Here is a 25,894-nt window from a genome sequence, read left to right as displayed (position 1 = left end):
GAGAGTATTTTACTTCTTCCCTTTTGGTTTGAATGCTTTTTATTTATTTTCCTTATCTAATTGCTTTTTGTGGCACTTTCACTATTGTGTTGAATATTAGTGACAAATGTGGGTATCCCTATCTTCTTCATAATCTTAGGGGAAAAGCATTCAGACTTTCGTCAGCAAGTAGGATATTAGATGTGGGTTTTTCATTCATAATTTATCATTTTGTGGAAGTTTCCCTCGATTCCTAGTTTGTTTTCCTCTATTCCTAGTTTATTGATTGTTTCTGTCATGAAAAATATTGCATTTTGTCAAATGCTGTTTCTGAAGCAAATGAGAAGATCACATGGTTTGCTTTCTCATCATTCTATTAATGTGGTATTTATATTATATTGTATTCTATTGTTTGGTTTTCCTATGTTGAATCATTTTTAATGGAATAAAACCCCAATTAAAACCATATTAATTGTTTTAATATGCTATTGAATTCAGTTTGCTAATGTTTTGTTGAGGTTTGATGCATCAGTATATGTAAGAGATATTGTCTGTAGTTTTCTTATAGTGCTTTTGCCTGCATTGTTATCAGGAAAATACTTACCTGAGGACGAATCTCAGAATGACTCTGAAGAAGTTAAGAAGTCTTCCTTCACATTAAAATTTTGTGTACAGTCTGAAGAGGATTAGTATTAGTTCTCCTTTAAATGTTTGGGAGAATTCACCAGTGAAGCCAAGTGGTTCTGCGGTTTCTTTTCTTGGGAGACTTCCGATTATTGATTCACCATCCTTACTAGTTATAGGTCTATTCACATTTCCTGTTTCATCATGATTCAGTCTTCGTAAGTTTTGTGTTTCTAGGAATTTCTGTTTTATCTGGGTTACCCAATGTAGCGATGTATAATTATTCATAGTACTCTATTAAACTCATTTTTATTTCTGTAATATTATAGGGAATGTTGTTCATTTCTTTGGTTTTTGTTACTTGTGTCTTCCCTTTTTTTTCTTAGTCAATCTAAGTAAAGTTGTGTGAATTGTGTTTGTGGTTTTGAAGAATTTCTCTTGGTTGTGTTGATTTTCTCTGTTGTTTCTCGTCATATTTTATTTATCTATACACTAATTTTTATTATTTTCTTCCCTCTGCTACCGTAAGTTTTGGATTTATTTTTGCTTTTCTTTTTCTCATTGCTAAAGGTATATAGTGAAGTTGTTGATTTATGATTGTTTCCCCTTTTAAATGTCTGCATTTACAGCTGTAAAGTTACCTCTGCCACTGCTTTTGCCGCATCATAGGATTCAGTAGTTGTGTTCTCATTCCCAGTAGCCTCAGGCTGTTCTCTAAACACTCCTGTGATTTCTTCTTTGACTATTGATCGTTTGATTGTGTTGTTTGATTTCTTTGCATTTGTGAATATATCATGTAACTTCTTAATTGATTTCTACTTTTATTTTGCAAACTGTTTCACCAGTGCACTACGAGCATGGTTCTTCTTCTAATTCAAATAAGTCGTCTTGCCATTCATACTTTGTGACATTGCCACATACATAGGTTTTTTTGTTATAGCAACTGGTTTGTGTAACAGTCAAGAAAGATGTATGTGGTAAACATAACAATAGTTTCCCCACAAAGAGGTCCATGACCTACCACCCAGAAGCTGTGAAGATTTCACTTTTGTGGCAAAACAGATGGTGCAGAAGCGAGTAAGCGATGATTCTTGATATAGAAAGATTATCCTAGATGATCAGGTTGACCCTATATAATCACAAGAGTCGCTATAAAAAGGATGTAGAAAAGTCAAATTTAGGGAAGGACAACTGACAACGGAAACAAGGTTGGAGTGATGGGAAGATGGGAACCATAAGAAAAGGCATGTGGGCAGCCTGTTGAATTTAGAAAGGCAAGGAACAGAGGTTGCAAAAGGGATGCAACTTGACTAACATGGAATTTAGCCCAGGAACACCACTTTTTTACTCTGACCTCCACATCTATGAGATAATAAATTTCTGTTGTCTTAAACCATTAGGATTTTGGTATTTTCTTAAAGCAGCCTTATGGAACTAATACAACATGATTCTGCTAAAGGGGGAAAAATCTCAGGCACTTGAAATGATGTTTCACTTCTTATTTACTCGACAAGTTGGTTGTTTGTGGGGAGCTGTGTACATCACTGTCACTTAAGTTTCCAGGCTGATGGAGCAGACATTTTCATAACATGTGGAACTTTGTGGAGGAGGAAAGTTGATACGTAGATGTTCTTGCAGCTAAATGCATATCCCACTAAACACATCATCACCTCTGCTCACAACTCAGTGTTTTAAAGAAGTCTTATCATGCCACCTAATGCAAACGTCCAGAGTGTAACTCTCCATGACACCAACAAGTGGAAAGCCAGAAATATTTGGGGAAGCATGACAGTTCCAGAGAGGACTGAGTACTCACACCCACTCTGTGCCAAATCATTTAACCTCTCTGTGCCTCAGTTTCCTCATTTGTAACAGGGTTTCACTTACAGGCTCTTTGTGAGGGTTCCACACAACGACACATGCAATGTGCTCAGCTCAAGGCCTGATCATGCTGTGGGCTCAGTCAATGAAAGCTGTTGTTGATAAACACTTGACAAAACCTACAGGATCACATAAAGATGAAAAAATAACTGCTTTATTTCCCTCCAGGAGGGGCAGGTGAGAAGAAGCTGCAGGTGATTCAGCCTGAGAAGTCAGTGTCAGTCGCAGCTGGAGAGATGGCCACTCTGCCCTGTACCCTGACTTCCCTGCATCCTGTGGGGACCATCCGGTGGTTCAGGGGGACAGGGCCAGGCCGGATGTTAATCTACAGTTTCAAAGTAAATGAGGGAACCCGCTTCCCTCGAGTAACAACTGTTGCAGACGTCACAAGGAGAAACAACACGGACTTTTCCATCCATATCAGTAACATCACCCCCGCAGACACCGGTACCTACTACTGTGTGAGGTTCGGGAGCCAAGACCCTGCCAACATGGAGTTTAAGTCTAGACCAGGCACTCGGCTCACAGTGAGTGGTGAGTATGATGTGGGATCCTTCGTCCCTGGTGAGTGACAACAAGCAATAAGAACAATCTCCATTCTTTGAGCAACAACAAAGAATCAGGTGCCGAGAGGGAGCTTACAGACAGGATCTGACCTATGACCCGATTTCAGCCCTTCTACAGATCAGGGACACTGAGGCCTGGAAAGGTTGTGCTATTTGCTCAGGACCCACAGCTGGTAAATGGCGGGAAAAGCCTGGGACCCCTGTCTGCCTGGCTCCACAGCCCTTGCCTTTTCCAATCCCATCCAACCTCTTGGTTCCAGGGATAAGGGAGCTGAGAGTCTGAGTGACGTGCCCGTCACAAGGCCAGATGTCACCCCTGCCTCCAGAGAGAGCCCCCCTCAGTGTGGCCAGGCTTCTCCTTACTGACACTCACTGTGCACCACTGGGGGCCAGGCTGTGCTCTGGCTGCTGTGGCAGCAGCAGTGAACAAACCAGGCAAAGGCTCCTCTTCCATGAAGCTTCGTTCTCTTCCCTCCAGTGAGGAGAAATCCATCCAGCGCAGGGAGAGGGAGAACGTGTTTCTTTAGTTCAACTTCAGGACAATTGCACTGAAAAGAAATTTCTAAGAGGCACAGACTCAGTGTTTACTCTGACAGCCCTCGTTGGAGAGGTTGGACAGTCACCACGGCTTTCTTCCAAATATACCCTTGTAATTTAGGGATTGAATCACACAGTCACTGAAGCCTCTGACAGAACTGGATCATCTCACAATATCCCTCATGCAGGGAAGAGAATCACCACGGGAGTGACTTAGGGATCACGCCACTGAGTCAGTAATGATGCTTATGTAGGATTTTCTGCCAGAGGCCCAGGATCCTGAAATCTGGAATGTCAGCACACAGAGGACCTTCAAACCGTCCAGCCCAACCCCCTATGTACAGAATGGGAGCCTAAGGCCAAGTAATGACAGAGATCTGGTCAAGATGGCAGAGTAGGTAAAGGCTGTGCTTACCTCTGGTCACAACCACATCAAAATTACAACTAAAATACAGTAAAACCATCATCCAGAATCACCTGAAGTGTAGCTGAACGACAGTCCCACAACTAAGGATGTAGAGAAGATGCCACCTTAAAACTGGTAAGAGGAGCAGAGATGCAGAACAGGCTGGTCCCAAACACACATGTGACAATTGAAAATCAAGAAGGATATATCTGCTGCTGAGGTTTCCCACAGAAGAACGAAGGGTCCCAGTCCCAGTCCAGGCTCCTCAGCCCAGGGTTTCAATGCCAGTGAGAGAAGTCGCCATAACTTCTGGATGTGGAAACGACCAGAGATCTTGGTGACTCAGTAATCCCGAGGGTAGCTGAACTCCCAGGCGCTCCCCTTAAAGGGCCCGTGCATGGTTTTACTCACTGATGGACTCACTTGCTCTGAGCTCCAGCACTGGGGCAGTAGCTCAAAAGGCACCAGATAAATACAGGAAGAGACTGAGTGGCCTGGCTTCAGAGAAAGTGCTGGAGGGGCAGCTCTCTCCTGGTCCTAGGAGGTGGTGAAAGCCATTGTTTCTTTGTTGAGCCCTCGCTCCTCCCAGACGCAGATGCAAGCAGCTGTCATATCTCAGTCTTTTCCAGCTGGTTAACAATATTCGTTCAGCTGGATTCCCTGAGATCCCATTCCACCCAACTTTTGGGCACACCAAAACCTCTTCCAGTGGCTTTTCCACGTAAAGGGCCTTCTTTGGTCCATGCTACAGACTTTCCTAAAATCTCTCAAAGGTTCACCGAATGCAAACAAGGAGGATCTGGCTTTGGTGTGTCCCATACCTCTTGCTGAGCAGCTCTAAGCCCAGCATTAGTGACAACTGGCCTCGGTTTGTGGCTTGGCCTGTCGAGGCACATCCAAGACCAGTGCGGGTGAGTCTTCTGCAGATTGCTTTGTGGTTCATGCCAGGTGACCCAGGCAAGCACATCCTGGGGCTGAACTTGCCCTGCAGTGGGGCCACTACCAGGAGACCCCAAGGTTGGCACGCCCGGTGGCCAGCTTCAGACCCAATCAGTGCATCACCCAGGCCACCTCCGTGGGTGACTTCCCCCAAGAGACACACTGGGCAGGCTCCTGAGCCCTGATAAAGTGAATCCTGCTCCATAAGGTCAGCCCCTGCACAGCAGCTCCTCCACTGTCATCACAACCAGTCCTCATATCAAAACAGCCAGAGGATCGATTTCTCCCATTGATGTACAAACAGCAACCAAGGCTCAACTACAACAGGAGGGCTTGGACCCACACATGGGATACACCTGGAGTACCCAGCGCAGGTGACTCGGAAGACTGAGCTAGTGAACCTCATAGCACACCTACTACATAAACCCACGCTAAAAAGAACGGCACACAAAACAGCCCCACTTAATACATAAAAACAACTAGTGTTATTTCTAGAGTTTACAGTTGTACTGAACAGGAGAGCAGGAGAACTGAGGCTCCACCACCTCCGCTGTGTGGACTGGCTTCGGTTTGCTTTTCTGTCTCCGCCTCCTCCTGGGGCTCAGACCAGGCTGCTACTTCCAGGTTCTCTCAGTTGCCTGACCTGGCACCCTTGCTAAGTAAGTACTAAGGCTGGAAATGGTGTGGGTTGTTTAGCTTGGCTGGCTGGAGCCAAGTGTACCCTCTGCACTGGATGCCTCACCTCCGCCCGTGTCTCTTCAAGGTCCTCTGCCCATTTTTCAATTGAGTTGTTTGTTTTTTTGTTGTTGAGTTGTATGAGTTCCTTATATATTTTGGAAATTAGCCCCTTATCAGAGGCACTGTTTGCAAAAATCTTCTCCCATTTGGTTGGTTGCCTCTTTATTTTGTCATTGGTTTCTTTTGCTGTGTAGAAGATTTTGAGTTTGATATAGTCCCATTCGTTTATTTCAGCTTTTGCTTCCCTTGACTTTGGAGTCAAATTCATAAAATGCTCTTTGAACTAAAGATCCATAAATTTAGTACCTATGTTTTCTTCTATGCAGTTTATTGTGTCAGGTCTTATGCTTAAGTCTTTGATCTATTTTGAATTAATTTTGGTACATGGTGACAGATAACAGTCCAGTTTCATTCTTTTGCACGTGACTATCCAATTCTCCCAGCACCATTTATTGAAGAGGCTGTCTTTTCTCCATTGTATGTTTTTTGCTTCTTTGTCAAAAATTATCTGTCCATATTTATGTGGTTTTATTTCTGGGTTCTCAATTCTATTCCATTGGTCTATGTGTCTGTTTTTCTGCCAATACCATGCTGTTTTGATTATTGTAGCCCTGTAGTACAAGCTAAAGTCAGGGAGTGTGATACCTCCAGTATTGTTCTTTTTTCTTAAGATTGCTTTGGCTATTCGGGGTCTTTTGTGGTTCCAAACAAATCTGATGATTTTTTGTTCTATTTCTTTAAAATATGCCATTGGGATTTTGATGGGGATTGCATTAAATCTGTATATTGTTTTGGGTAATATGGTCATTTTAACTACGTTGATTCTTCCAATCCATGAACACGGAATATCTTTCCATTTCTTTATGTCGTCTTCAATTTCTTTTTAAAATGTCTTATAGTTTTCAGCATATAGTTCTTTCACATCCTTGGTTAAATTTATTCCTAGATATTTTATTCTTTCTGCTGCAATTGCAAAGAACTTGTTTTGTTTGTTTTGTTTTTTCTTTTTCTGAGATTTCATTGTTAGTATATAGGAATGTAATGGACTTTTGTATGCTGATTTTGTAGCCCGCAATTTTACTGTACTCGTTGATTGTTTCTAATAGTTTTTTGGTGGAGTGTTTAGGGTTTTCTATGTATAGCATCATGTCATCTGCAAAGAGTGACAATTTAACTTCTTCATTTCCAAGTTGGATGCCTTTTATTTCTTTCTCTTGCCTGATTGCTCTGGAGAGGACTTCCAACACTATGTTGAAAAGCAGAGGTGATAGGGGACGGCCCTGTCATGTTCCTGAGGGTTTGTCATATATGGCCTGTATTGTGTTAAGATATTTTCCTTCTATGCCTATTTTATTAAGTGTTTTAATCATAAATGGATGTTGTATCTTGTCAAATGCTTTTTCTGCATCAATTGATATAATCATATGATTTTTGTCCTTTATTTTGTTTATGTGATGTATCACATTGATGGATTTGCAGATGTTGAACCATCCTTGTGCCCCGGGGATGAACCCCACTTGGTTGTTATGAATAATCTTTTTAATGCATTGTTGCATTCGATTTGCTAGAATTTTGTTTAGGATTTTTGCATCTGTATTCATCAGAGATATTGGTCTGTAGTTTTCATTTTTTTGTATTGTCCTTACCAGGTTTTGGTATCAGGGTAATGTTGGCCTCATAAAATGAGTTAGGGAGTACTGTCTCTTCTTCAATTTTTTGGAAGAGTTTGAGCAGGATTGGTATTAGATCCTCTTTGAAGGTTTGGTAGAATTCACTAGTGAAGCCATCTGGTCCCGGACTTTTGCTTTTGGGAAGGTTTTGGATGACTGATTCAATTTCGTTACTGGTGATCGGTCTGTTTAGATTTTCCAGTTCTTCATGGTTCAGCCTTGGAAGGCTATATGTTTCTAAGAACTTGTCCATTTCTTCTAGGTTATTGAATTTGGTGGCATATAGTCCTTCATAGTATTCTTGGATGATCCTTTGTATTTCTGTGGTGTCCATGATAACTTCCCCTTTTTCATTTCTGATTTTGTTAATTAGTGTCTTCTCTCTTTTTATCTTAGTGAGTCTAGACAAGGGTTTGTCAATTTTGTTAATCTTTCCAAAGAACCAGCTCCCTGTCTCATTAATTTTTTCTATTGTCTTTTTGTTCTCTATTTCATTTAGTTCTGCTCTGATTTTGTTGTTTCCTTTCTTCTGCTGACCTTGGGTTTCATTTGTTCTTCTTTTTCTAGTTCTTTAAGGTGTAACATGAGATTATTTATTTGTCATTTTTCTTGTTTCTTGAGAAAGGCCTGTAATGATATAAATTTCCCTCTTAAAACTGCTTTCTCTGCATTCCAAAAATTTGGGTAGGATGTATTTTCATTGTCATTTGTTTCTATGTTATCTTTTGATCTCTCCTTTAATTTCTTCTTTGACCTGGTCATTCTTTAAAAGTATGTTGTTTAATCTCCATGTATTTGTGTTTTTTCCTGCTTTCTTTTTGCAGTTGATATCCAATTTCAAAGCCTTGTGATCAGAGAATATGCTTGGTATGATTTCAGTCTTCTTAAATTTCCTAAGGCTGATTTTATGTCCCAATAGATGGTCTATCCTTGAGAATGTTTCATGTACACTAGAAAAAAATGTATAGTCTGATGTTTTAGGATGAAGTGCTCTATGTATGTCAATTATGTCCATTTCATCTAATGTGTCATTTAGGGCTGCCATTTCGTTATTTATTTTCTGTTTGGATGATCTATCCGTAGCTGTCAATGGTGTATTTAAGTCCCCTAGTATAATTGTGTTTTGGTCAATTTCTCCCTTTAGTTCTGTTAGTAGTTGCTTGATATATTTCAGTGCTCCCTGACTGGGGGCATAAATATTGATGATGTTATATCTTCTTGTTGTATCGTCCCCTTTACCATTATGAAATGTCCATCTTTGTCTCTTGTTATCTTTTTCACCCTGAAGTCTGTTTCATCTGATATCAGTATGGCTACACCTGATTTTCTCTAGATACCATTTGCTTGGAGTGTCAATTTCCACCCTTTCACTTTGAGTCTATGCTTGTCCTTGTAGCTGAGATGTGTCTCTTGGAGACAGCATATGGTTGGGTTTAGTTTTTTGATCCAATCTGCTACTCTGTGCCTTTTTATTGGTGAGTTCAGTCCATTTACATTTAGGGTGATTATTGATATGTGAGGATTTCCTGTCATTCTATCTTTAGTTTTCTGGTAAGGCTGTGTCTCCATTGTTTCTTTGCGTTTTTGTTGTCCATTATTTCTGTGTGGTGGTATTCTATGATATTTCCCTCTGTTTCTTCTTTTATTACAGTACATATTTCAGTTCTGGATTTTTTTTTTAATGGTTACCCTTAAGTTTATGTAAAAGAAAGTTTGATATTTAGAGTATTCCATTTTCTTCAGCACGCTTACTTTCTCCATTCCCATATTCCAGTTCAGGCCTTTACGCTCCCAATTTTTATGTTTTGGTTGCCACAAATTGTCCGTTGATGGTGGTCAAATAACCTCCTTTAGTATTTCTTGTAGTGCAGGTCGCGTATTAGAAAATTCCCTCTGATTCTGTATGTCTGGAAAGGTCTTTATTCCTCCTTCATATCTAAAGGATATCTTTTCTGGATATATTATTCTTGGCTCATAATTTCTCTCTTTCAATAGTTTGATTATTTGGTTCCACTCCCTTCTGGCTTGTAGAGTTTCTGCTGAAAAATCTGATGATAATCTAATGGGCTTTCCTTTGTAGGTTACCATCTTCTTTTCCCTGGCTGCCTTGAGGATTCTTTCTTTGCCGTTGATTTTAGACAGCTTTAATACAATGTGCCTTGGAGAAGGCCTGTTGGGATTGAGGTAATTAGGTGTTCTATTTGCTTCTTGGATTTGAGGATCCAGTTCTGTCCACAAGTTTGGGAAGTTCTCATCAACAATTTGTTTGAATATATTCTCTGTTCCCTTCTCTCTTTCTTCTCCTTCTGGTATGCCCATTATTCTTATATTGCACTTTCTGATGGACTCAGAAAGTTCTTGTAGAATTCTTTCATTTCTTTTAAGTGTCAAGTCTCTTTCTTATTCCATCTGTGTAATTTGCAGGTTTCTATCTTCAATGTCACTGATTCTTTCCTCCATCTGGTCAACTCTACTACCTAAGCTGGTTATTTCCTTCTTTTTTTTTTTTTTTTAACAGTATGGGGTGTTTTTTGTTTTTTGTTTTTTTAGATTTTTTTTTTTAATTATTATTGGGGAAGGGGAACAGGACTTTATTGGGGAACAGTGTGTGCTTCCAGGACTTTTTTCCAAGTCAAGTTGTTGTCCTTTCAATCTTAGTTGTGGAGGGTTCTGGTTCAGTTTCAAGTTGTTGTCCTTCCAGTCTTAGTTGTGGAGGGTGCAGCTCAGCTCCAGGTCCAGTTGCCATTGCTAGTTGCAGGGGGCACAGCCCACCATCCCTTGCGGGAGTCAAACCGGCAACCTTGTGGTTGAGAGGATGCACTCCAACCAACTGAGCCATCCAGGAGCTCAGCGGCAGCTCAGCTCAAGGTACCGTGTTCAATCTTAGTTGCAGGGGGCAGAGCCCACCATCCCTTGCGGGACTCGAGGAATTGAACTGGCAACATTGTGGTTGAGAGCCCACTGGCCCATGTGGGAATCGAACCGGCAGCCTTCGGAGTTAGAAGCACGGAGCTCTAACCGCCTGAGCCACCGGGCCAGCCCTGGTTATTTCATTCTTAATTTCTTCTATTGAGTTCTTAATCTCCAGAAATTCTATTTGGTTATTTTTTAAATTTTCAATCTCTTTCATAAAATGCTCATGTTGTTCTTTAATTGTGTTTCTGAGTTCATTAAGCTGCCTTTTTGTGTTTTCTTGCATCTCGCTGAGTTTTTTCAGAACTGCAATCTTGAATTCTCTGTCATATAAGTCACATATTTCCATATCTTTAAGTTCCTTTTCTAGAGACTTTTCACTTTCTTTCTGAGCTGTCTTGTTGCCTTGGTTATTCATGACAATTACCTATTTATTATTTCTCTTTCTAGACATCTACAGGAGTGACTTCTGCAACAGGTTGATAGGAAGAGGTCTTTCTTTTGTTTTCCAGTACTTGTTGGTAGAATGTTTTATTTTCTCTCCGACTGCAGCCTTTTCTTTCTCTCTCACACTATAGTGCTATGTTTTCTCTGCACTGTTTCATCTTCTCACACAATGGGAGGGGATTCCCTGGGAGACAGGCTTCCCTTTGTTAATAGTTCTCCTGGGTCACAGGGCGCAGTGTCCCGGTGGGTATGGGGAGAACTTTTGAAGTTCCAAAGCTCTTCCTGCACCAGATTCAGAGCCCATCTGTTTCAGCAGTTCTGTTTACACCTGCAGGGATCCACCCAGATAGTTGGGGCCAGGGGCAGGGTAAGTTGTGAGAGGTGGCCCAGAACAATGGCAGCGGCCACCACCACTGCCGGTCCTGTTTCCACAACTCCCTCCCCTTTGCCGGAACTAGTTGGGCTGCAAATCTGTGTCTGCAGTCCACAGTTCTCAGAACAGCAAATATTCTGTTCTTTTGATCTGACACTGCTACTGTTCCGCTTCTAGCGCCGGGCAGGTGGGGGCAGGGCAAGCTCTGGGAGGGGAGGGAGGGGGCGGCTAGTCTCAGTGCCTAAGGCTTCTGTTCTCTGCTTGACAGTGAGGGCTTAAACCACCCTTTTCAGCCTTCTTCCCTCAGTCTTTTCTCCAAGGTCTCTGCCGTGAGCGTTGGGTTCAGCCGTGTTATATGCTGCCCCCTCAGCCCTGTGGGCCATAAGCGGAGCCCTAGCAGTCCGAGTTCTTCCCTCTCCCACAGCTGCAGTAGTTTCGGGAAGCAGCGAGCTCGGAGCACTGAGCTAGGTCTCCGTCCTGCACCTGCGCGGCTCCGTCTCTGCACTTCTCCCTTCCCTCTTACCCCACTCACGTGCGATTCGTCCACCTTTAGGTGAATTTAGTGCTAGGCCTCTTCGTCTTGCCTGTCTGCTGTGCAGGGAGTCCTTTATGGAGTTATTGTTGTTTGATCCGTTGTAAATTCCAGGGGAGCTTTACAGATGCTCACCTCACACTGCCATTTTGATGACATCAATCGAGTTTATTTTTTTATAAGATGTAAGATAAACGTTCGGCTTCATTCTTTTGCATGTGGCTATTCCAGCATCGTATGTTGAAGCAATGCCCTTTCCCCATTGAATGGTCTTGACATCTTTGTTGAAAATCATTTCACCATATATATGTGAAGGTTTATTTCTAGGTTTTCTATTAGTTTGGTGCAAAATAATTGCAGTTTTGGACCCTAAATTTAAATCACTATATTTAGCCCTAAACACATCTTCATTAATGAAAATAGGAACCATTGCAATCAACACATTTTTGCCAACAAGAAATAAGTTTGTTAATTCCTGTAGCATAAAAACTTGTGCTTTGGGATTCAACGAACTCTTGGAAAGCATTTTCTGCATTCTGCTGGTTGTGGAAATGTTTTCCCTTTAAAAAGTTGTTGAGATGTTTGAAGGGATGGTAGTCAATTGGCAAAAGGTCAGGGGACTATGGCGGATGAGGCAAAACTTCGTAGCCCAATTAATTCAACTTTTGAAGCTTTGGTTGTGCGACATGTGGTCAGGCATTGTCATGGAGAAGAATTGGGCCCTTTCTGTTGACCAATGCAGGCTGCCTGCATTGCAGTTTTCAGTGTATCGCATCGATTTGCTGAGCATACTTCTCAGATGTAATGGTTTTGCTGAGATTCAGGAAGCTTTAGTGGATCAGACCCGCAGCAGACGACCAAATAGTGACCATGACCTTTTTTTGGTGCAAGTTTGGCTTTGGGAAGTACTTTGGAGCGTCTTCTCATTCCAGTCACTGAGCTGGTCATTGCCGGTTGTCCGTTGTCATATAAAATCCACTTTTTGTCACACATCACTATCCGATCAAAGAATAGTTCAATGTTGTTCGTAGAATAAAAGAAGACATCACTTCAAAATGATGATTTTTTTTATTTTCGGTCAACTCATGAGGCACCCATGTCCAATTTGCTTCAAATGCTGAAAGACCATAGAAAGGTCAACGTTGAGGTCCTTGGCAACATTTTGTGTAGTTGTAAGATGATCAGCTTCGATGATTTCTCTCAATTTGTCGTTGTCAAATTCTGATGGCCGGCCACTATGCTCCTCATCTCTGAAGCTCTCATCTGCTTTGCAAAACTTCTTGAACCACCACTGCATAGCTTCCCAAGGAGAGTAATATCTAGGTGACATAGTGATATTCAGCAATGAGTTATGTAGCACTCTTTTTAGAATGAGTTTGCAAACTTAATTGTTTGACCTCTTGTGTGTGTGTGTGTGTGTGTGTGTGTGTGTGTATATATATGAGGTTTGACAATTAAGTTCGGGAACTCATCCTAGAAAAGGTCTGCATACCTCACTTCTGAATATCACAACGGTCACCTTCAAAGCACTCCCTTGGGAAGTTATTCACTGACACCAGGGCCTAATCCACTCTTCAAAGTAATTTGGAACTCTCTTTCTGGAATGGCCATCAGAGCTGTCATCGTATTATCCTTGATGTCCTGAATGTCATCAAAATTCCTTCCTTTCAATATTTTCTTTATCTTCGAGTAAAGAAGGAAGCCACTGGGAGCCAGATCAGGTGAGTACAGAGGGTGTTCCAGCACAGTTATTTGTTTATTGGCTAAAAAATCCCTCACAACAGTGCCATGTGAACTGGTGCAGTGTTGTGATGCAAGAGCCATGAATTTTTGGTGAAAAGTTCAGGTTGTTTTCGTCTAACTTTTTCACACAGTCTAGCCTGCACTTCCAAATAGTAAACTTGGTTGTCTGTTCATCCAGATGGTACAAATGTGGAATGAATAATCCCTCTGATATCGAAAAAGGTTAGCAACATCGTTTGACTCTTGATTTAGACTGACGGAACTTTTTTGTTCATGAAGAATTGGCTGACTTCCGTTGTGCACTTTGACACTTTGTTTCAGGGTCGTATTGGTATACCCATGTTTCCTCACCAGGGATAACATGGCCCAAAACATCGTCTTGCCTCTGCAAAATGAATTGGCAAACTTGGACTTTCTTTTGCTTTTGTTCATTGGTGAGATCCTTCAGGACCATTTTTGCACACACCTTTCTCATGCCAAGATTTTCCTCACAGGATTATGTCATAAAAATGGTGGCCTGAGGTGAGCCTCTTGAAATCTGCCCTGGAATTTGCAACAAATTTAACAGCTATAATTCCACAAAGGACTCCCTGCACAACAGACGGGCAAGACTAAGAGGCACACAACTGAAATCATGTAAAAGTGGGCAAATTGGGCTAGCAGGGGAGAAAGGAAGGAGAAAGTGCAGAGATCCGGGCCACATGGGTGCAGGAGCAGATCAGAGCTTGTAGCTCTGAGCTCCCTGTATTCTGGAGTTATCACAGTAGTGTGACAGGGAAGAATTCGGATTGCTAGCACTCCCCTTATGGCCCACAGTCTCACCTGAGGGATGAGCATAAAACACGGCTGAACCCAACGCTCACGGCAGAGACCTTGGAGCAAAGACTGAGGGAAGAAGGGTGAAAATGGCGGTTTAAGCCCTCACTGCAGAGCAGCGGATGGAATCCAGAGGCATGAACTTTTGCCCCCCCTTCATCACTCTCCCAGAGCTCACCCCAACCCCTATCCTCCCAGTGCTAGAAGCAAAAAGGTAGCAGTGTCTGATAAAAAGAACAGAATATTTGCAGTTCTGAGAACTGCGGCCCACAGCCATGGACACACAGCTCAACTAATTCCAGCGGAGGCGAGGGACCTCTTAGTCTAGAATGGGCTGTGCTGGATATCGTCACCGTTGCTCTGGGCCCCGTCTCACAACCAATTCCACCCCTGTCTCCACCTATCTGGGAGGATCCCTGCAGGAGTAAACAGCCACTGAAATGCACAGGCTCTGAAATTTGTGCAGGGAGAGCTTTGTAACTTCAGAAGCTCTTCACATCCCCCATGAGGTGGTGTCTTGTGACCCAGGTGACCCATACACAGAGGAAAAGTCCACCTTCCAGGGAATACCCCCGTTGTGTAAAAAGCCGGAACAGTGCAGAGAAAAATATAATGCTACAGCGTGAGAGAGAATAAAAGGCTGCAGTTAGAGAGAAAATAAAACGTTCTACCAACACCTGCCGGAAAACGAAAGAAAGACCTCTTCCATAACAACCTGTTGCAGAACCCCCTCCTCTAGATGCCTCTGAAGAGAAATAATAATTCATTGATTGCCATGAATAACCATGATAACAAGACAGCTCAGAAAGAAAATGAAAAGTCTCTAGAAAATGAAGTAAAAGACATGAAAATATGTCACTTAAATGACAGAGAATTCAAGATTGCAGTTCTTAAAAAACTCAATGAGATGCAAGAAAACAGAAAGGCAGTTTTATGAACTCAGAAACACAATCAAAATACAAAATGAACATTTTACCAAGCAGATTGAAATTTTAAAAAAAAACCAACTAGAATTTCTGGAGATTAAGAACTCAATAAAAGAAATGAAGAATGAAATAGCCAGCTTAGGTAGTAGAGTTGACCAGATGGAGGAAAGAATCAGTGACATTGAAGATAGAAATCTAGAAATGACACAAGTGGAAGAAGAAAGAGACTGGAGAGTTAAAAGACATGAAAGAACTCTACAAGAACTTTCTGACTCCGTCAGAAAGAGCAATACAAGAATAATGGGCATACTAGCATACTAGAAGGAGAAGAAAGGGAGAAGGGAACAGAGTATATTCAAACAAATAGTCGACCAGAACTTCCCAAACTTGTGGAAAGAACTTGATCCTTGAATCCAAGAAGTCAACAGAACTCCTAATTACCTCAATCCCAACAGGCCTTCTCCAAGGCACATTGTATTGAAGCTGTCAAAAATTAATGACAAAGAAAGAATCCTCAAGGTAGCCTGGGAAAAGAAAACGGTACTCTACAAAGGAAAGCCCATTAGATTACCATCAGATTTTTCAGCAGAAACTCTACAAGCCAGGAGGGAGTGAAATCAAATATTCAAATTTTTGAAAGAGAGAAACTATGAGCCAAGAATAATATATCCATCAAAGATATCCTTTAGATATGAAGGAGGAATAAAGACCTTTTCCAAATATACAAAAGCTGAGGGAATTTTCTAACCCATGACCTGCACTACAATAAATGCTGAAGGAGGCTATTCGACCTGAAACAGAAAGCAAAAGAATACAAAACAATAAGCGGTATTACAAACACTCAGAAACAAGAAATGGCAAGCCCTACACCAAATAGGACATAATACACTTAAACATAACATGCAAGGTAAAGAAGAAAAAAAAACATAAAAAGAGACAAAGGACAACTTGCTACTGCAGCACAGAAATGAACTCACAGCTCAAATAGGGGTGATTTGTGACAATAAAAACAAAAAAGAGAGGAGAGTAAAGGTCTGAACTAGCACAACAGAATGGAGAAAGTAAGCATACTGAAGAAAATGGAATATTCTAAATATGAACCTTTCTTTTACATAAACTTAATGGTAACCACTCAAAACAAACAAACAAACAACAAAAATACCCAGAAGTGAAACATATAACATTAAAAAAAGAAAAAATAGAGGGGAAAATCATAGAACACCACCACACTGAAATATTAGACAGCAACAAAAAGGAAAAGAAACAATGGAGACACCATCTTACCAGAAAACCTGAGATAGTATGATAAGAAATTCTCATGTGTCAATAATCACCCTAAATGTAAATGGACTGAACTCACCAATAAAAAGGCACAGAGTAGCAGATTGGATCAAAAAACTAAACCCAAACATATGCTGTATCCAAGAGGCACATCTCAGCTACAAGGACAAATATAGACTCAAAGTGAAAGGGTGGAAATTGACACTCCAAGCAAATGATAGTCAGAGAAAAGCAGGTGTAGCCATGCTGATATCAGCTGAAACAGACTTCAGGATAAAAAAAGTAACAAGAGACAAAGATGGACATTTGTAATGATAAAGGGGACTATACAACAAGAAGACAAAACAGTCGTCAATATTAATGCCCCCAATCAGGGAGCACCGAACTATCCAAAGCCACTATTAACAGAACTAAAGGGAGAAATTGACAAAAACACAATTATAGTAGGGGACCTAAATACATCATGGACAGCTATGGATAGATCATCCAAACAGAAAATAATGAAATAGAAACCCTAAATGATGCATTTGATGAAATGGACATAATTGACACTTATAGAGCACTTCATCCTAGAACATCATACCATATATTCTTTTCTAGTACATGAAACATTCTCAAGGATAGACCACATATTGGGACATAAAACTAGCCTCAGCAAATTTAAGAAGCTTGAAGTCATGCCAAGCATATTCTCTGATCACAAGGTTTTGAAATTGGATATCAATTACAAAAAAAAAAAAAAGCAGGAAAAACCACAAATATGTGGAGATGAGATTAAACAACATACTTTTAAAGAACGACCGGGTCAATGAAGAAATAAGAGGAGAGATCAAAAGATATGTAGAAACAAATGAAAATGCATTCTACCAAAATTTTTGGGATACACTGAAAGCAGTTTTAAGATGAAAATTTATATCAGGCCTATCTCAGGAAAGAATAAAAATCCCAGATAAACAACCTCATGTTACTCCTTAAAGAATTAGAAAAAGAAGAACGAATGAAACTGAAAGTCAGCAGAAGGAAGAAAATAATAAAAATCAGAGTATAACTAAATAAGATAGAGAACAAAAAGGCAATAAAAAAATTAACGTGACAAAGAGCTGGTTCTTTAAAAAGATTAATAAAATTGACAAACCCTTAGCTAGACTCACTAAGATAAAAAAAGAAAAGACAGAAATATACAAAATCAGAAATCAAAGAAGGGAAGTTGCCACAGAAATACAAAAGATCATCCAAGAATCCTACAAAGGACTATATGCCACCAAATTCAATAACCAAGAAGAAATGGACATGTTCTTAGAAACATATAGCCTTCCTAGGCTGAATCACAAAGAACTAGAAAATCTAAATAGATCGATCAACAGTAAGGAAATTGAATCAGTCATCTGAAACCTTTCCAAAAACAAAAGTCAGGGACCGGATGGCTTCACTAGTGAATTCTACCAAACCTTCAAAGAGGATCTAATACCTGTCCTACTCAAACTCTTCAAAAAAATTGAGGAAGCGACACCATTCCCTAACTCATTTTATGAGTCCAACATTACCCTGACACCAAACCCTGGTAAGGATAACACGCAAAAAAGAAAATTACAGACCAATATCTCTGATGAACAGATGCAAAAATCCTAAACAAAATTCTAGCAAATTGAATGCATTAAAAAAATTATTCATCACAAACAAGTGGGGTTCATCCTAGGGGCACAAGGATGGTTCAACATATACAAATCCATCAATGTGATATAACACATAAACAAAGTAAATGACAAAAATCATATGATTATATCAATAGATGCAGAAAAAACATTTGATAAGATACAACATCCATTTATGTGTAAAAAACTTAATAAAATAGATATAAAAGGAAAATACCTCAATGTAATAAAGGCCATGTATGACAAACCCTTAGCTAATCTCATAATTAACAGTGAAAAACTGAAGCCTTTCACTCTATGTTCAGGAACGTGACAGAGCTGTCCCCTATCACATCTGCTTTTCAATTTAGTATTGGAAGTACTTGCCAGAGAAATCAGGCAAGACAAAGAAATAAAAGGGATCCAAATTGGGAATGAAGAAGTTAAATTGTCACTTTTTGCCCATGACATGATGCTACACACATATAGAAAACCCTAAAGACTCCACCAAAAAGTTATTAGAAACAATAAATGAATAACGTAATGTTGCCAGCTACAAAATCAATGTACAAAAGTCCATTGCATTCCTATATACTAATAATGAAATCTCAGAAAAAGAAATTTTAAAAAATCGTTTTGCAATTGCAACAAAAATAATAAAATACTTAGGAATAAACTTAACCAAGGATGTGAAAAACTTACATATTGATATAAGACATTTATAAAAGAAATTGAAGACGACACAAAGAAATGGAGAGATATTCCATGTTCATGGATTGGAAGAATCAACATAGTTAAAACAGCTATATTACCCAAAGCAATATACAGATTTAATGAAATTCCCATCAAAATACAAATGGCATTTTTTAAAGAAATAGAACCAAAAAATCATCAGATTTGTATGGAATCACAAAAGACCCCGAATAGCCAAAGCAATCCTCAGAAAAAAAGGAAAATGCTGGAGGTATCACACTCCCTGACTTCATCTTGTACTACAGGGCAACAATAATCAAAACAGCATGGTATTGGCAGAAAACAGACACATAGACCAATGGAATAGAATTGAGAACCAGAAATAAAACCACATAAATATGGACAGACAATTTTTGACAAAGAAGCCAAAAGCATACAACGGAGAAAAGACAGCCTCTTCAATAAATGGTGCTGGGAGCATCAAAATGTCACAAGGAAAAGAATGAAACTAGATTGCTGTCTGTCACTGTGTACCAAAATTAACTCGAAATGGATCAAAGACCTAAACATAACACCTGAAACAATGAAATGCATAAAAGAAAAGATAGGTACTAAACTTATGGACCTTGGGTTCAAAAAGCACTTTATGAATTTGACCCTAAAGGCAAGGGAGTAAAAGCAAAATAAATGAATGGGATTATATCAAACTAAAAAGCTTCTGCACAGCAAAATAAACCATCGAAAAAGTAAAGAGGCAACCAACTGAATGGGAGAATATATTTGCAAACAACGCCTCCGATAAGGGGCTAATATCCAAAATACATAAGGAACTCATACAACTCAACAACAACAAAAACAATCCAATTAAAAAATGGGCAGAGGACCTGAATAAACGTTTTTCCAAAGAAGACATGAAAAAATGTTAAACATCACTAATTATCAGAGAAATGCAAATAAAAACCACAATGACATATCACCTCACACATGTTAGAATGGCTATCATCAACAAGACAAATAATAACAAGTGTTGGAGAGGCTGTGGAGAAAAAGGAACCCTCATACACTGTTGGTGGGAATGCAGATTGGTGCACCCTCTATGGAAGGCAGTGTTGAGGTTCCTCAAAAAATTAAGAATAGAATTACCATATGACCCAGCAATCCCTCTCCTAGACATTGACCCAGAAAATCTGGAAACATATATCTGTAAAGATATATGTGCTCCAGTATTCATTGCAGCTTTATTTGCGGTGGCCAAGACATGGAAACAACCAGTGTCCTTCGATACATGATTGGATAAAGAAGATGTGGTATATATACACGATGGAATACTATTCTATCATTAAAAAAAAGATGCAATAGTACCATTTGCGACAACATGGATGGATCCTGCTGAGCAAAATAAGTCAGACAGAAAAAGTCAAGAACCATATAATTTCACTGATATGCAGTATATAAAACTAAAAGCAACAAAAAACCAAGACAACCAAATGAAGACACAAAAACTCATAGCCACAGACAATAGTTTAGCAGTTACCAGAGGGTAAGAGGGAGGGGCATGGTAGATGAGGGTAAAGGGGATCAAATACATGGTGATGAAAAGAGAACTGACTCTGGGTGGTGAACCCAGCAAAAATATCATTCTTACTGTCACTTCCCTAGCACATACGGGAGAGGCCCCCTTGTTCCTCAAGTGCCGTCAGCAAAGCAGCGCGTTGGGATCATTTGGGAGCTTTTGTTATATAAAAACTGTTTTCAATTTTTGATCAAGTTTTGCTCTTTCCATTTAGGCCTTTGACCTAGCTGTGTTTCTCCGGTGCGTGTGTCTGTGTTTGTGTGTATTATAGGTGGTGAGACTCTTTGTTTTATTTCCACGTGGATAAATCATCCAGCACTCAAGGACTGCACTGCCACCTTTGCCATACATCACATTTCCATAGATATGTGGTTCTTTTGATGAGCTGTCTATTTCATTGAGCTACGTGTTTATCTCTCTGTCAGAACTAGCCTTATAATAATCTTGATACCTCTTTTAGGCAAAATTACCCACCTTTTCTTATTTTCTCAAATTGTCGTGCTATTACTGGTCCAAATGCATTTTAGAATGACTGTGTCAAGTTTCATGAAAAACCCTTTCAGAAGTATTATTTGATTGCATTAAATTTATATACTAATTCAGACAAATTGATATACTTTCAGTATTGAGCTTTCCCATTCATGGACGTGATACACCTCTATTTATGTTTTCTTTATGACTTTCAATTTAGAACTTTACATGTTTTTCCCCATCATGGTTTAGGCATCCCTAGTTAGAGCTGATGAAGACACTTTACACCTCCTAGAATGTTAAACGTCTAATTACCATTTTCTGTGGTTTGACTGCTGGTTACAACGCTACTTGATGTGATCATCACCCTGATACCCAGCAGCTTAGGAGCCCTGACTCGTGCTAACAGTACGGGCAGTCCTTACATTTGCTACTCTTACAATATGAATTATCCAGAATTTGTGTTTAGTTTTATCAGAGTTACATGTGCAGGTGTCTTAAAAGACAAACAGTTACACAAGTTGTACACATGAAAACTGGAGTTTCCCTAACCTCCCACCATTTTCAACCTCCTAGAGGAAACCATTTTCAACTGTTTTAGCTGAATTGTTAAGATTTTATTCCCATTCCTCATATCGCATGCTTCTATCGCAGTCTTGATCTCTCACTCTTAGGCGTTACTATGGACTTCCCACGATGGAAGCTGGAGATATTGTTCTGTTGCTCCTGACCTCACGCCGCACATGCACACTTTCTATTCCCCATCACCCTGATATCATTACGTTATAATTTTGATAACTGAATAGTCAGTGTCTACATTACAACGACCATGAGATGGGCATTTACAGCTGAATCTTGTAACATTCCCAGCCTTGCTCACGTTGATCTCTCACGTGTATGTTTGTGTCACCACCACCATGACCAGGATGCAGAGCAATCCCGTGACCACAAAGATCTTCCTGCGAGCCCTTTAGAGTGACCCCATCCCCCCGTACCCCGTACCTGACCTCTGCGAATGCCACTTTGCTCTCATTCTATACTTTCGAGAACGTGACATAAGTGAATCACTCTGTATGTGATGTTTTGAGATTGACTTTATTCACTCAACATAATGCTCTTGAGAAACTTACAAGTTGTTGTACATTGCTGAGCAGTATTTCCTTGTATGGAGGGACCACACAACACAGTGTGACTGACTGTACACTTATTATTGGACCTTTTCGGTTGTTTTCAGTTTTTTGCTATTCAAAGAAAGCTGCTATGAATATTCATGCACAGGTTTTTGTGTGAATGTAAGTTTCCTTTCTCTGACAAAAATGCCTGGGAGTGTAATTGCTGGGTCATGTAACTTACTTCCTCTCCTGAAAGAAGTCAGAAATGATTACTGTTGTTGGATACAGGCATTTAAAGTTCTGAGGTACAAACTGCACTCACATTTGGGCTAAGTTTTACCAGGTCCACCAAAAAGGATTAGAATAAAGAGGCATTTCAGGGGCAGAGCTGGTTTCCTCCAACACTGAGCCTGGTTAACCCATTTCCTTCCTATAGCAGAGTAGCTCTTGATGAGGCTGGTGCAGATGAGGCCACAAGCCGGTCACAACCTAGGTGCTGGGCTTGGGAGTTTAGGACACAGCCCACAGCCACAGACCCTTCGTGGCCTGGGCTCCCAAAAGGGGCATCACCATGAAGACCTCAGATGGGGTGAGGGGCCCAGTAGAGAGCACAGGCCCCTGTTGGGGAGGAAGGACTGTTGCTTGCAGGCCTGTCCAAGTCTCTCTGAAATTGTAAGATGAATAAATCTTCACTTTGTAGCTACCTTCACTGCATGATTCTTTTTCACAATCTAGAAGCAGGAACTATCTAGAATCTAGAAGAAGGTGACTGTGTCACAGCCATTTCCCCCCATCCTAGGCCCTTCCTCTTATTCACCATAGGCGGGGCTTCGCTCCTCTCACAGAGCAGAGATCCAGGCTCTCCCAGCTCACATGTGAACAGAGCAGGCTCCTCAGGCCTCCAGGATGACCGTCCCTGCCTCCCGGCCCCACCCCCCTCCTTGTCTGCTGCTGACTCTACTGCTGGGACTCACAGGTGAGCACGCCTTGGGGTGTAAACCCCTCTCCTACCCTATGGTCTTCCTGCTGCCCCTGTACTTTTAGGGCCTCCAGGAAAACACAGTGTGTCACCCAGTGTTCCCACAGAAGGCTAAAGACTGGGCATTATCTGAGCATGAAATCAGGGGTCTCAGCATTTTATCTGGTGATCCATTGCCTGCGATGGTGACCAGAGGAATGAAAACAGATGATGCTTCAAAGCAGAACGGCGACAGCTCTGTGTGTATTAACTTGTCTAATCCTCATAACATCCCTGTGTGAGAACTATGACTATTTCCCTAATTTGTAGATGAAGAAAATGAGGCAGAGAGAGGAACTTGCCCAATGTCACTTGTGTAAGGCAGTTAGTGGTTCAGCCAGGATTCAAGATTAGTGCAACCAGCTCCAGAGTTTGTTCTTTTAACCATGTTATGCTGCTCAGCTTCTCAGTGGAGGCTGATTGCACAAAAATCAGACAACACTGAGAAGCTACAGAATAGTTATCATCCACCATAGCCCCTGTGATATCAGGAGAATTCAAATCTGCTGTGTTACTCACACACTTTTGTTATGATGTGTTGGGTTGGTCCTATGTGCCAAAATTTTACTAAACTTCTAATATGTATTATAATTTTATTCAAGCCTCAAAAAAAACCCTGTATGTTAGCAGGCTAGGCCACACCTTTTATATATATATATACATGTGAATGCATGTATCCGTGTGTGTGTGTACGTGTATGAGTGTGTGTGAGGAATGTACACACACGTAGCTGCACAGGATTTTGAAACGGTTTTCCTTATTTTCTCTTCAAATCATTTTTTAGTCTTCACGAAATTCACATGAATAGATGATTAGTTTCTCTGTCTCTCAGCCTCCCTCCCTCCTTTCTACTTGTCCAAACTTACCAGTTTTACTTCCCCAATCTCTTAAGACAAACATCGTTTCCTCTTGGTAAAATGGCAGAACTTTTGTGCATTACCATCTTAGAGTCCCTCTTCCTTGAAGGATGGGGTGAAAAGGAAAGAAGGAAGGAGATAAAAGATACAGAGATTCCTGCATGTGTGAGCTGTACCTGTAATTATATCCAGATCCACATTTATATCTGTACTGATACCTGTATCACCTAATATCAGCTGAAGCCTCGGGAAATCTATGAAGTAATAACGTTTCCATTATCTTGAATACTCACCATGTGCAGATACTGTTGGAAATACCTAGGGCTTTATCTCATGTGACCATTACATCTAAGGTACATCCACTTGTCATCCCTACATTTAAATAACGAAACAGCAGCACAGAGGTTCAAGGTCACTCATGGTAAATGACAGAGCTGTGATTTAAATGCAAGGAGTCTGATTCTAGAGCTCACGGGTTTAACCCTTACTCTTCTCAAGTGCCTGTGGCCCACTTGCATCCCATGAGATTTTTGCCGCTTCTGTCAATAGGTGTGGGAAGGGTGGGTGTGGCGAAGAGGGTTTGTGGTTTTCTTCTCCTGGGCTCTCCTGCTTCCTGAATATGCACAAGATGCTCTCACTTCTCACCAAGTCCTCTCCATGAGAAACTCTGTTTCTGAGGTAATTTCCATAGCTTTTCCCACCTGAAATAGACTTTGGGTCTCAGGGAGGTGTCGCACTGGGCAAGGCACACAACGTACAAATACATACTGGATACAAACTATGTGCCAGGAACAGTCAAAGGAACTTGGGGTGTGTTGGTGAATAAAACAGACAAAGTAACTACCTCATGGAGCCCATTTCCTACGGGGTAAGTGAGAGTAAACAATGAACATAATATAAGTAAATAATATAGTATGTTGGAAAGTGATGAGTGTTAATAAAAAAATATTTGAAGTATTGCAGGATAAGAAAATCGGGGGAATTTATAAGGTGGGATGTATTTTGAACAGAGTAATCTGGGTGAACAAAACTGAGAAGGGAAGTTTGAGCAAAGATTAAAGAAGGTTGGGAGTGAGCCGTGTGGTTACCTGGGGGTAAATGCCTCCCTGACAGTGAGCAGCATGTGCAAAGGTCCTGAGACTAGAATCTTCCTGCTGCGTTCAGGGATTTAAGCTTTTATTCTGAGTCAAAAGGTTGCCATTGCAAGGTTTCGAAGAAAGACATAACATGAATTGACATCAGTGTTAAATTATTCTAGCATTCGGTTGAGAACAGACTACCACAGGACATAGAGAGAAGCAACCACTGCATTAAGAGGTCAATGCATTCATGCAAACGATGAAAAGTACCTTGCCCCAGGTGAGCAGCAGAGACAGGGGAAGGATGTAGATTTTGGATGCAGCTGATGGGGCAGCAACAGGCTTTCCTGATGCAGAGGATGGAGGTGGGAGAGCAAGACTCCAGGTATTTGGGACCTGAGCTCCTGGAGGAATAAAGATGGCTGAGCTGAAATATAGAGGGCTGTTGGGCAATTCAGGAATTCAGTTTTGTATGTGTGAACTGTGAGATACTGATTTCCATCCAAGGAAAAATGTACGTGGAGAGTGGACATGCAAATTCAGAGTTCAGGGGAAAGAACTGGACCACAGATGTCGATATGAGAATTATAGATGCACAGATGGCAGAGCTTTTGCTATTCCTTGCTTCTCTCAACCCTCTGGTACCTCTTCTCTCTTCCTTCTCTGTTTCCTCCAATTCTGTCACCAAGATTCATTGACACATCTTCACATGTTGGTCCTAGCAGTTCAGCTTCCCTCTCTCCAATCTTCTACTTCAGTTTAGAAAACAAATCACCTGATGGTCTTGGCACAAAAGGACCTGCCCTTTGTCAGCATGTGGCCTCCTTAGGAGGCATGTTGGCTACAAATGGTGCTAAATGGGAAGGTTTCCTAGCTCACATTCTTCCAAGGTGACCCACATATTGTCTCCCTGAGGAGAAGCTGAAAAATAGAAAAGAGCACAGGATTTGTGGTGCTATAGCTGCATCTTCCTCTGGTTTATATCCCTGCCACCAGAACGCATGCCTGTTTTTTAGGACACTTCAAATAAGGAAATATTTTTATTTCTCTGTCTCCAAAAACTGGCTAGTCACTGAGGCACTGAAATCG

General features: G+C 40.7%; 1 protein-coding gene across 2 annotated transcripts in view; it reads left to right on the top strand.

Moving 5' to 3' along the window:
- LOC109439550 (signal-regulatory protein beta-1) overlaps positions 1-25,894 on the top strand; it is a 46,679-nt gene that overhangs the window by 3,962 nt on the left and 16,823 nt on the right. Inside the window, exon 2 of one of the 2 annotated variants that reach the window (XM_074317242.1) lies at positions 2,653-3,018. In XM_074317242.1, the coding sequence (XP_074173343.1) occupies positions 2,653-3,018 (366 nt within the window). Of the gene's footprint in view, positions 1-2,652; positions 3,019-22,683; positions 22,828-25,894 lie in introns of those variants that run through there. The other variant, XM_074317243.1, reaches the window with a different exon arrangement.

This window comes from Rhinolophus sinicus, linkage group LG13, assembly GCF_036562045.2.
Source record: "Rhinolophus sinicus isolate RSC01 linkage group LG13, ASM3656204v1, whole genome shotgun sequence".
Lineage (NCBI taxonomy): Eukaryota > Metazoa > Chordata > Mammalia > Chiroptera > Rhinolophidae > Rhinolophus > Rhinolophus sinicus.
The sequence above is the reverse complement of the archived record's forward strand: the minus strand, read 5'-3'. Positions and strand labels throughout refer to the sequence as shown.